This window comes from Callospermophilus lateralis, chromosome 6, assembly GCF_048772815.1.
Source record: "Callospermophilus lateralis isolate mCalLat2 chromosome 6, mCalLat2.hap1, whole genome shotgun sequence".
Taxonomy (NCBI): domain Eukaryota; kingdom Metazoa; phylum Chordata; class Mammalia; order Rodentia; family Sciuridae; genus Callospermophilus; species Callospermophilus lateralis.
The window spans coordinates 56,058,688-56,070,852 of NC_135310.1; the positions used below are offsets into that span (position 1 = coordinate 56,058,688).

At 33.9% G+C, this 12,165-nt stretch overlaps 1 protein-coding gene across 7 annotated transcripts in view; it reads right to left on the bottom strand.

Moving 5' to 3' along the window:
• Positions 1–1,995: 1,995 nt before the first annotated feature.
• Cep57l1 (centrosomal protein 57 like 1) overlaps positions 1,996–12,165 on the bottom strand; it is a 51,280-nt gene continuing 41,110 nt past the window's right edge. For 5 of the 7 annotated variants that reach the window (XM_076859868.1, XM_076859863.1, XM_076859869.1 and 2 more), the window contains 6 exons: positions 11,978–12,055; positions 11,256–11,342; positions 8,020–8,097; positions 7,672–7,907; positions 5,552–5,696; positions 1,996–2,848 (listed from right to left, as the gene is read on the bottom strand). In XM_076859868.1, coding sequence (XP_076715983.1) covers positions 2,624–2,848; positions 5,552–5,696; positions 7,672–7,907; positions 8,020–8,097; positions 11,256–11,342; positions 11,978–12,055 — 849 coding nt within the window. In that variant the 3' untranslated portion in view covers positions 1,996–2,623. Of the gene's footprint in view, positions 2,849–5,551; positions 5,697–7,671; positions 7,908–8,019; positions 8,098–11,243; positions 11,343–11,977; positions 12,056–12,165 lie in introns of those variants that run through there. The other 2 variants (XM_076859870.1, XM_076859871.1) reach the window with 2 other exon arrangements.

A 12,165-nucleotide genomic window follows, 5' to 3' on the forward strand; every position in this document is an offset into this window, starting at 1 on the left:
TTCTTTACTCCTCCCTTTAGAAATCTGGCACAGGAAACAAGCCAAACTGATTTCCCTCTAGGCATATAGAAACAAAGAAAATAAATAAATGAACTGGAACATTCCCAATTTGCTTTCAGACTTTAACCCATACAAACTTGTGTTCTACAACTTCTTCTTCTTCTTTTCTTTTTGCCAGATTCAAAAAACACTCATTGATAAGTTTTACTAAAGGCCAACTCTTCTGCTGGTGCTTTTATGAGTTATCTTTTGTTTACTCCTCACAACAACCCTGTGAAGTAGAATTAGTTTAACTCCTACTTTATAGATGAAAACCTGAAGTTCTACGAAGTTATTTGACCTCTGCAAATACCTAAAACAGTGCAGTCATAATCTGAACCTGTCTCTTAACTCTGAAGTCATTTTTTTCTACTATTTTAATTTTATGAGAAAATTTTCAATTTTTAGTTGAAATATTCAAGTTCTTTATAAAATGACTTTTAAATTTTTATGGTAATGTTTTAGCAATACATTTTCATAAGGAATGGTTTTACTGATAAACTATATTTCAGAGGAAACAAAGGCACAGAAATAAAGGGCCATAATATGACGGTGTGGATTTCTACTTCCTGAAAGTTTAAATTAAAGAACTCACATCCTGGAGGAGGAAAGGTAAGGCAGAAAAATGAGTGAGGTGATAAAACGGAGTTGAGAAGTTTAGTTGGACACCCTGTGAAACATCTCCAGGGCTGAGGATCTGCCAGGGGAGGTGGAGTACAGCAAGTCAGGGGCACGTACACTATTTAAATCAAAGGGAGAGAAACCTTGATCTCTGCCATTAATTACTTTCAAGTATAATTTCAAGTTATCAATCTACCTATTTTCAGATACCTCCCCACTTCTAGGTATGAAAAAGTCTTTCTAATATGGCATTTTTTCCCTCATGATTACAAGGAATATTGGTTCTCTTTCTTGGAAGGTTCACAGTTACACACTTTCCCTACACAGACTTTTTTGGGATTTCCTAGGAAAAGAGAAAGACTGTCTTTTAAACATTGCTCTTCTTACTTCCCTGGGATCCTGACCTAAAAATTCTTTCACATTTGTAGTCTGAACAGTCTCCCACCTTTGCTGCGAATTCAGGGAATTTGGTAAGCATACTCCTCCAATTCTGTCCCTCTGGAATCAATATCTCTTAAAAATGGTTACCCTATGCTCTGAGCAGAATTCTGCCTTTCAGCACAGCTTTCCTGTCTATCGTCTACATCTACCACAGCTGATGACTCCAGTGCTCTAGCTGCCCCAGAAGAGTTGAGTGAGAAGCCAAGAGTTCAGAATTGTACTAGTTTCTATAGGTTTCTGGAAAGATAGGTAAACAAGTGTAAGTTTATTATAACGCACACATATACAAGAAAATCTACTGTGACATCACTGATTTTAAAATATAAAAATAAAAACATATATATTTTTTTCAGAATGAGGTAATTAAATGACTAACTTCCTCTTCTTTGTAATAAAAATATACCACTTTTCAGGGGTTCTAGAAATTCATATTTTTTTTTTTTAAAGAGAGAGTGGAGAGAGAGAGAGAGAATTTTTTTTCAATATTTATTTTTTAGTTTTTCGGCAGGCACAACATCTTTGTTTGCATGTGGTGCTGAGGATCTAACCCGGGCCACACGCATGCCAGGCGAGTGCACCACCGCACGAGCCACATCCCCAGCCCCAAATTCATATTCTTAATTAACATTGGTGACTATTATATACAATGAAAAGAAAAATTATAACAAAAGTTATAAAAAATAAGACAAAATTGATCACTGGTATTGAAAAAAAACAGATTTGTAAAAAAAGAGAAGAGGAATAGCATTAGCTGAGTTTCCATCTTCTACAAATTAAGAAACTATGAGGGGCTGGGGATGTGGCTCAAGCGGAAGCACGCTCGCCTGGCATGTGTGCGGCCCGGGTTCGATCCTCAGCACCACATACAAACAAAGATGTTGTGTCCGCTGAAAACTAAAAAACAAAAACAAAAACAAAAAACATTAAAAGATTCTCTCTCTCACTCTCTTTAAAAAACAAAACAAAATTAAAAAAAACTATGAGTTCTTATTTATAATCATCACATAAAACTTGGATTAAAGTCTTCTTCACAAAACTGTAACTATTAAGCTTTTCCCTTTCCAAGAAAAAAAAAATTTTTACAGCTGTAAAACATTTTAGGGAGGCACCATCAAGAAACTTAAGAGACCTTCACCGAATCCTCTGCATTTAACATTGGTTTATAAGGTCATAAGAGCAGTAAGTGAAGAAGTAGAACATACTTATATCTCAGATTTAACTCAGTTTTGAATATCTGGTACACATTTTTAGATTCAGCTAAAGATATCTGCAAACTGAACAATATTCTTAAGGCATGATTAGGTTAGGGACTTTGGAAAATAAGAAAGAAAAGGGCAATCATTTATTATTTGGGAATCTTACTAGGTCATTAGGCATTAATTTTAAAGTATACAACAACTTTGTGTTTTATAGAGACCAGAAACATAATTCAAAATTTCACAGTTATTTTAAATTAAAAACACTTTAGACAATTCAAATCTTACTGACAAAGTTCATTTTAGGTGACAGTTTTGCTACTGTGTTACTGTTCCCACATGATATCATCTCTTCTTAATTTCATTTGAAGATTATGAACTTGTACTGGATGAAAATTGTTGTTTTTCTGAAAAGGGTTAGTTTCATTCAAACATTTTCTGGGGCTATTTTTAATGTTCTTTGATCCTTTAAGGTTGCTATCTTCTCGTTGAATAACTGAAGTGTTGCTCAACATCTTTGAGTTTTGAACTTTTTGTTGCAGTTTATAAACCTGGAGAGAAAAAAATATCTAGCATTTTAGTAAAAAATATATTTGACTAAATATATTTTTAGTCAAAATAGATGGATCACAAAATAGATGGATTGGATTGATGGTATAAAGATTACATTAAAAAATTCAAATCAGTAAATTTTATATTTTGAACAGTTATTATATGCCTAACACTAGATGAATAAAACAGTCTTGCTTTCAAGGAGTGTAATGTTATAATGAATGAAAGAAAAACATATGCATGATAACCATGGAATACCTCAAGCCAAGATTACTTTGAGTAAAATAAAAAGTCTATATTTGAGAAGGTCAAAGTAAGACAAGATAAATGTGGGATGCAGCAGTTGAGGGAAAGGTTGTAGGGAAGATGTAAAACTGGCAAAAACTAGAACAGAGTACAGAAAGTACAGAAGGAAGTACTTTTCAGGTGATAATTAACAGCAAAGCAAAGAATTGGTGCGATAAACTGAGTTTATAGAGTAGTGTATACACACACACACACACACAATTTATTTCTGAATTTAAAATACTGATATATGCCAGAGAAAAAAAGGTCAAGGGAATAACATTATGCCCTTAATGACTATCTATTAATAATGGAGTACACAGAGCCAGGCATAGTGGCACACACACACATAATCCCAGTTACCCAGGACACCGAGGCAGGAAGGTTGTAAATTCGAGACCAAATTAGGTAACTTGGTGAGACCCTGTTTCAAAATAAAAATAAAATGAAAAGGACTGGGGATGTAGCTCAATGGTTAGAGCACAACTGGGTTCAATCCCCAGTACCACAAAACAAAAACAAAAATAGAAAAAAAAAAAAAAACAAAGAAAACACAAAAACACCAACCCAGGATAGACAGAATTAAACAATACCTATCAAACAACCATAACACACTTCTTCCAAATCCAAACCATTACTTAGCCATTTCACTTATGCATAGGTATAATCTATAGAGCTAATTCAGGCATTGGCAAATACTTTGTTGTCTACTTGCCAAGAAGGTATTTTTTACTACAGATTAAATTTACCAAGATAAGATGCTTGAAAATATTTATTGCTATAGCTATTATGGAATATAACTCAAAATTTCCAGAATAAATATGGTATAGTCTGGGGACATAGCTCAGTGGCAGACTGCTTGCCCAGCAAGTGCAAGGCCTGGGCAGGTTGATCCCCAGCACTGGGGAAAAAAAAAATTATAGACTGCCTAAGTTTAAATAATAAATTGTTATTATTCTCTGGGGCTGGGATTGTGGCTCAGTGGGAGAGTGCTTGCCTAGCATGCATGAAGCGCTGGGTGCGATCCTCAGCACCACATTATGTAAAATAAAGATATTGTGTCCACCTAAAACTAAAAAATAAATAAAATAAATAAAAAATAAATTGTTGTTATTATTCTCATCCTTTCAAGTGTCTCCTGTGCAATTCCAAGAAAGTATACAAACAATATACCCAAAACAAGCATATAAACATTTTTATTTACTATATGCCTAAAAAGTCAGTAAAATAAAAGTATCCACCTCCAAGGTTTCATTTCTTTCTCTCTTGGTCATAAGCAGAATAAAAGAGTAACATTCTGAATCTTTTATTACTGTCCTATAAAAGTGAGGGAGGTATTTGTGAGGTTAACACATCATCAATTTATATGAATAATGATTATATTTATAAGGAGATAGCTATGTGATGTAACATGAAGTTTCCTGGAAAGACTTCCTCTGCCTTCTGTGTGTGTGTGTGTGTGTGTGTTGTTGTCGTTGTTGTTGCTGGGGATCAAACCAAGGGCCTTGTGCATGTGAGGCAAGCACTCTACCAACTGAGCTATATCCCCAGCCCTTCCCTCTGCCTTCTTTCTGCTCCAGCAGAATAATGGTATCAAAAGTTCAACTATAGAGCCATTGTTTTGGGATAAAACATTATATCTGTAATTCTTCTGTTAAGATAATAAAACAGTTATGCCATTCTTATTAAGACTTCACACACAAGTACAGAGTTATGCTCAATACCCTTGCCATTCTAACTATAGCTAGCTAAGCACAGGTTCTCAGGGAATAGAATACAGAACAGCTTGTTTAGAGAAAGAGAAAACTGGGATTTTAGGATTGGGGTACTGCTTGAGGAGCTAGGCTTACATATGGTACTGTCTTAAAGATCTGTAGACAGAAGGGTCATCATTAAGGAATTAGGAGAGAGAGATCAGGGAAAAGAATGCTAAAAGGGTAACAGAAAGGCTGCTAAGGCAATAGCCTAGTTCACAATTTTTTTTTGGTGGAATTGGGAGACTGAATTCGAGGTGCTATACCACTGAGTTACTGTTTATCTCCATACCTTTTTACTTTTTGAGACAGGATCTTGCTAAACTGCCGAAGCTGGTGTCAAACTTGTGATCCTCCTGCTCAACATCCCCTGTCCTAAGATTACAGGTATGTATAACCACGCCCAGCTTAGCCCATAAATTTCCAAAAGCTTAAGCATAACTAAACTTTCTTGCTCCTTTTTTAAAATTATTTTTTGGGAGTTATGTTGGAGGCCCATGTGATTTTAACAGGGCAGATGGCTCTATATGATAACAGGACTAAGACTCAAGTCTTTTCACAAGCACACATACAGACATCAAGTTTGGAAGATCATACAGAGATGAAACACTGATTCTAGATATATTATATTTTTATCAAAAATGTTTACTAAAGTCTTCTTACATTGTCTTGATGCTTCCTTAGTTTGGAAATTTGTTCTCCTTTAATTTCCATTTTCTTTACTAAACGCTCTAGTTCACATTCTATGTCATCACAGACTGAATGGCTTTCAGTTTCTTTCATTTGTTTCAGTAGTTCTTCATGCTCCCTATAAAAGAAAAGCAAATGTTAGGCACCATTGAGGTTTATTTACAGTATATGTCTTGGCCACAATTAGTTTTTTGCTCAAATTTTAGTCAGAGTTAAATATTAATCTTCAAAAACAATCTCTATCCTGCTGGGCACTTGTAATCCTATTTGTATTCCCAGTTACTCAGAAAGCTGAGGCAGGAGGATTGTAAGTTCAAGGCCAGCCTCAGCAATTTAGTAAGATTCTATCCCAAAATAAAAAGTAAAAAGGCAAAGGATGTAGCACAGTGGTAAAGTGTCTCTGGGTTCAATCTGCAGTACTGCAGACAACAACAACAAATACTATAATCTCTATCTTTAGGACTGTCTAATTAAATCTATGGTAAACAAAATCAGGTTCTTGTGATTTGAGATCAGACACATTCAGAAATATCTTAGACTTAGGTTGCTAAACAACCTTATTAAAAAATCTGAATTCTTGATGTTCATAGCCAAATGTAGTATAACGTTCTGATGTCCCAGGGTAGAGTTATTAAAAGAGCTCTCTTCAGTTTTAGCTATGGAGTTTGAAATATTGTCAACAGAACTAGGTATAAGTCCTATAGAAGTCTCAGTTCAAAATACATAATTCTGCAACTTCCATTGAACATATTTAAGCATGGGGCATAATATATCCCATACAGAATTTTCTCTCACTAAGAATGCTTCAAGTTTATAATATAAACAAGCCAGTCTAAAACAAGGAATTATATTCTACTTGTCTAATGAAATCATTCATTTAACTAAAAGATTCCAAAAAACAAAAGGAGAATCTTTCAAAAATAAAAGGCTTTTGTGGCCAGGCATGGTGGTGCATGCCTATAATCCCAGTGGCTTAGGAGGCTGAGGCAGGAGGATTGAAGATTCAAAGCCAGGCTTAGCAACTTAGCGAGACCCTGTCTCAAAACAAAAACAAAAAAACAAAACCAACCAAAAACCCTTTTGTGAGTTAAAATTTAACATCACCAGAACCTATATGTCAGAATGATACAGGATAACAGTAATATGTGTCTGTAAGTATGGGTCTTGAGAATACAGAAATCCCTTAGATTATAATAGTAATTACACATAACTAAAAATATAAATAGTACAATAAATAAAATTTTAAAAACCAGTGACAATAAATCTGCAAATCAAAATAAGCCCCCCCCTCCCATAAAATAGTATGTCCAAATGCCTTTAGGAACTCCTAAATGGCACTGTTCTTAAGCGCAAGAAGAAAAGTCAGGTGCCATGGCACATACCTATAGTCTTGGCAGCTTGGGAGGCTAAGGCAGAAGGATCCCAAGTTCAGTCTCAGCAACTTAGCAAGGCCCTAAACAATTTATTGAGATTTTGTCTCAAATAAAAAATAAAAAAAGGTCTGGGGATGTGATCAGTGGGAAGCATGCCTGAGTTCAATCCTTGGCCTCCCCCAAAAAGAAAGAAAGCGCAAGAAGAAAAAATATGATATCTAAATATCTTGCTGCTGTAGATATTGTTGTAGATCTTGATGGCATATACCTATAATCCCAGTTATTTGGGAGGCTGAGGTATGAGGATCAAAATTTAAGGCTAGCCTAAGCAACTTGGTGAAATCCCATCTTAAAAAATTTGAAAGAATTTTTAAAAGGGTATGTAGTTCAGTGGTAGATTGCTTGTCAAGCATGTGTGAGGCCCTTGGATCAATCCCCAGTATTCCTAGCTAATTAAAATAAACAAATCTTACTACTTCTCTTGATAAGCAATAAAAATACTGCCAAGGCATGGTAGTACATGCTTATAATCCCACTAGCTTGGGAGGCTGAGGCAGGAGGATCTTGAGTTCAAAGCCAGCCTCAGCAACTTGGCGAAGCCCTAAGCAATTCAATGAGATCCTCTAAATAAAATACAAAAAGGGCTGGAGATGAGGCTCAGTGGTTGAGCACACTGGATTCTATCCCTGGTACCAAAACAAAAACAATAAAAATACTTACATACTCAATTGGTCCAGCTCATCTTGCATTGCCATCAAAAGTTCAGACAAATTGTCACAAATGGAAATGGTCTTTTCCGAGTCCTGAGGTACAGCTTTGTACCGTGAGGTTTTTCTGGTAGGTCTGTAAAGACATCTAGGCTCAGTCACCTCAGGTTTCTGAAGGCTACACTGGCTACAATGATGCATCATCTTTAAAAGGCTGTACATGCTCCCATTCGCAGAACTGGCTGCAGACTTAAGGGGAAAAGAAATAGCAGAGAACAATTTTAAATGACTGATGTTATTTAATAGCACTTACAAATAATGTAAAATTATTTTTAAATCATCTTAATTTTTATCCTCTTACCTTTTCAGCCTCAAAAGGCAGTTCTCTAAGCTTTGAATAAATTTGCTGAGTTGGTCCTCTTTTTAAATTTTTAGTTTTCTAAAGATTGACAAGAAAAAAGTGAGCAAAAAATATTATTATAAAATACATTTATGATATGAAGAACTCAGAACTCAATAGTAAGTAAAAAACATAATTTGAAAATAGAAGACATAACAGACATTTCACTGGAGCAGACAGATAGCAATTGAACATATGAGTAGATAATCAACATCATTAACCATTAGGGAAATGTAAATTAAAATTATAATGAAATATTAAATGGCCAAAATAAAAAATAGTAATGACACCAAGTGTTGACAAGGACACAGGGAAATTGAATTACTAACATATTGTTGGTAGAAATACAGAATGGAACAGCCACTTTAGAAGACAGTTTGGCAGATTCTTATGAAGTGAATCATGTACTTACCATGTGACCCAACCATTCACTGCACTCTTGGATATAACGGCAGTGAAATAAAAATTTATATATTACTCAAAAAACTACCTGTACATAAGTGTTCACAGCAGATTTATCTAAAATAGCCTCAAACTAGAAACACTCCAAATATTCTTAAACACGTGAATGGTTAAACTGGAAATTCATAACATAGAATACTATGCAGAAATAAAACTATGTCTTGATAAATTATGCAACATTTTGGATGGATCTCAAGGATAAAAAGCCAATCCCCAAAAGTTAAATATTATAATGATTCTATTTATGTAATATTTTTAAAATAACAAATCCAAAGATGAAGAACAAATCAGAGATTGTCAGGGGTCAGGGTGGGGGATGTGTAGGTATAAAGGAACTATATAACATTATTAAGTCATGCATGTAAGTAATTTTATCCTCACAATTATTTCCATTTACACACTAGAAAAAGTTATTAAAGACTGTGTGGTAACATAACTTCTCCAATGGTACACAGTAGCCATATAGTGGTGGGATATTTCTGCATCTTGATTGTTGTGATGGTAACATGAATCTACATATGTGTTAAAACTACAAAAACTCTTATACAATTAGATTAGTTACCATTAGATTTATATCTCTAATTATGTCCCTATTTTTCTTAGGAACCTTCAATAGTTCCTGTTAATAGCATAAAAGTACAAGTTCTTAACACAGAACCCAAAGGTACAGCCATAATCTCTCCCCAAGCTATAATTTCAACTTTAATTTTATTATATATGATCCCGTTTCACACTACTATAGAACTATGGATCCCTGGAAAAAGCAACAACAATTTCCTTAGACTATAATACATTTCTCTTCATCTCATTTTACTTTAATATTTATAATTCTCCAATGCTGCCTTAAATGCTGATTCTCATTTCACCTTTCACATAGTGCTTTGTCAACACAGCACCACAAGACTGTTTATGCCTCCATTAGCTTTATATCTCACCCTTTTATATTGGTATATTTACCTGTTTCTCATAAATTCTTCCCTTTATCACACAGAGACCAATCTATCTATATATCAAAAAGTATAAGTTGTGATAGAAGGGAGACCACTAGAGAGGAGGCCATGCAAAGGATGGAGGAGAGGGGGAAAAATAGGTACTGGGGAATGAAATTGACCAAATTATATTATCTGCATGTATGAACATGCAACAAGAATAATACCCCACTGTTATGTGCAATTATAATGTACAAATAAATAAATAAACAAAATTTAAAAATCAAACAAGTGTGAGTTGAATATCCAATTCAGGATATGGAGAAACAGTGTCAGAGACAAGCAGGTCTTTCCTAGAAGGCCTCTTAAAACCTGATCAGCAACATTAGTGCTCCTTCCATTATTAAAGGGAGACATGATTATTTGCAGATTCAGTGAACCTAGGATTTGAACTAAGTACTTTTATAAAGTGATTTTGCTGTTAATTACTCTCTTCTCTTTCAGGAGCCCGTCTTTCTCTAATTTCTTTTACCTTCTCCCTGTACCTTTCACAGTAAATAGGTAAATTTTAAAATATATTCCAATCCGCTAATTTATCATATAAATGATGCTCTAGGACATAAATATAAGAATAAGCCAATATTTGTTTAATTTGCAAATTACTTATAGCATTTATTTGGTCTGCATTATCAAATCGCAACATACAGAGGGCTGGTGTGTAGCTAAGTGGTTAAACACTTGCCTAGCACGTGAAAGGCCCTGTGTTAAATTCCCTTCACTTCCCCTCTCCAAAAAATCAAAACAAACAAAAACTCAACAAGACATACAACAAATGTTGAAGGAAAGAAAAAAGCAGTGTATGTGTGTGTGTATGTATGTGTTTGTGTGTGTACTGGGAAAAAAATTTTCATTCTTATAGTGGCAAAAAAATGTTCTCCCCTTGAAGTATATATATTTTTATGTGTGTGTGTGTGTGTAGTATTGATCTAAACAAAATATTGGTCCATCTATAAAGTACTAACTTCCCAATTCTTATTTTTAGGCAAATTCAAAGAAAAAAGAGAATAAATAATGATAAATTCCCTATATAATTGACTTAACAAACACCTATAAATTAAGTCTGTAAAAAAAAATCCTTATTTTTTTATTTTGCATGTACTATATAAAACTGCATTCAGATTTACTGTGCTGTCAGCATCTATTACATTGTTTAATGCCCTTTTTAAAAAGTATTACAAAATACACTTCTCTAAGAGCTCAAAACTAGAAAAATGTCTTTCTAGAAAAACTGGACTGATTCCTATTATTTCACAAAGATACCTACATTGCCGGTTACATGTACTTTTTTGCGCTAAGTTTTGTATACAACTGATGTTACCTATTTATTTATTTTGAGAGACTGAGACCCAAACTCAGGCTTTTGTGTATAAGGCAAGCAATCTATCATTAAGCTACAACCCCAGTTATTTATTAATTTATCTTCTAAGACAGGGTTTTGCTAAGTTGATGAGGATGATCTCAAACTTGTGATCCTCTTGCCTCAACCTCCCGAGTAGCTGGGAATACAAGTGTATGCCACCATGCACAGTTAGTTACTCTCTTTAACCTAGTTTTTTATGGAATTTTCCTCTGCTTACACTCAAAACCACCATCACTTGACTCATTTCACGGTATTATTGCATGTCTTTTAATGTAAATCTCTTCAAATTCTTTCTGTAAATAGATAGGAATAAAGATTAAAAGGGTGAATAAGTGAGCATTAGCAAATAAGAAAGTGCTGTTTGGGGAAAAGTTTTATATGCATACCTTAGAAGATTTCTTTTTTTCCTTTGAGTGTTTTGATTTTGAAACTGAAGACATTAAAATTTTACTGATTTCAAGTCCAGTTTGAAGCTATAATATTAAAGAAACAATTCATAAAATTGATTGCAACAAGATTCTTTAAATATAATGAAAGATCAGATCTTGGTTTATAGATATTTTAAAAAATCTTTTTTGGTAACTGGTGCTATAGAACACATCTATAGTCTCAGCTACTCAGGAGGCTCAAGGGTAAAAACTGCTTGGGCCAAGGAGTTTAGGGTCAGGTTGGGCAACATACTGTGACTCCCATCTCAAAAGAAAAAAAAAGCTTTTTGAGGAAGAAAAGACAAGATACTATTTGTGTGTGAGAAAGTCATTAAATCTATTGGTAATTATAATCATTTTCTGTTTATAAGAGAATAAATTATAATAGACATTAAATTATTATAATATATATGTATCTAAAACTGAAACTAATCTATCCTAGGAGTTATTTCAACTGAGAATTATATATTTGTTAGAATTTCAAGACTAAAAAATCTCTTGGCAATTAATTAAAGCATATGAATATACCAGTTGAAAATTTCATTTTTATAGCAAACAGACAAAACTAACATCCTAAGAAGCAGAAATTAAGAGTCTAGAATATAGGCTTCAGTTAATGAAAATAATATATTATAAAACATATACTGTTTACTGTAATAGCTTTAAATAATGTTATTTACCTCTGAAGCCTTGTCTTGAAACAGCTTACGTTGATGCTCTTCTTCTGTAAGTTTTTCTTCTAGATGTTTAATCTTGTCCTGCAAAAGAATAAAAAACTGGGATTGTTCTATAAACAAAAGCCAAATACCCTTTGTTCCTTTTCCAGCCAGAGTACTAGGGGGTCTTGATTTTTAAAAGTTGACAAGTT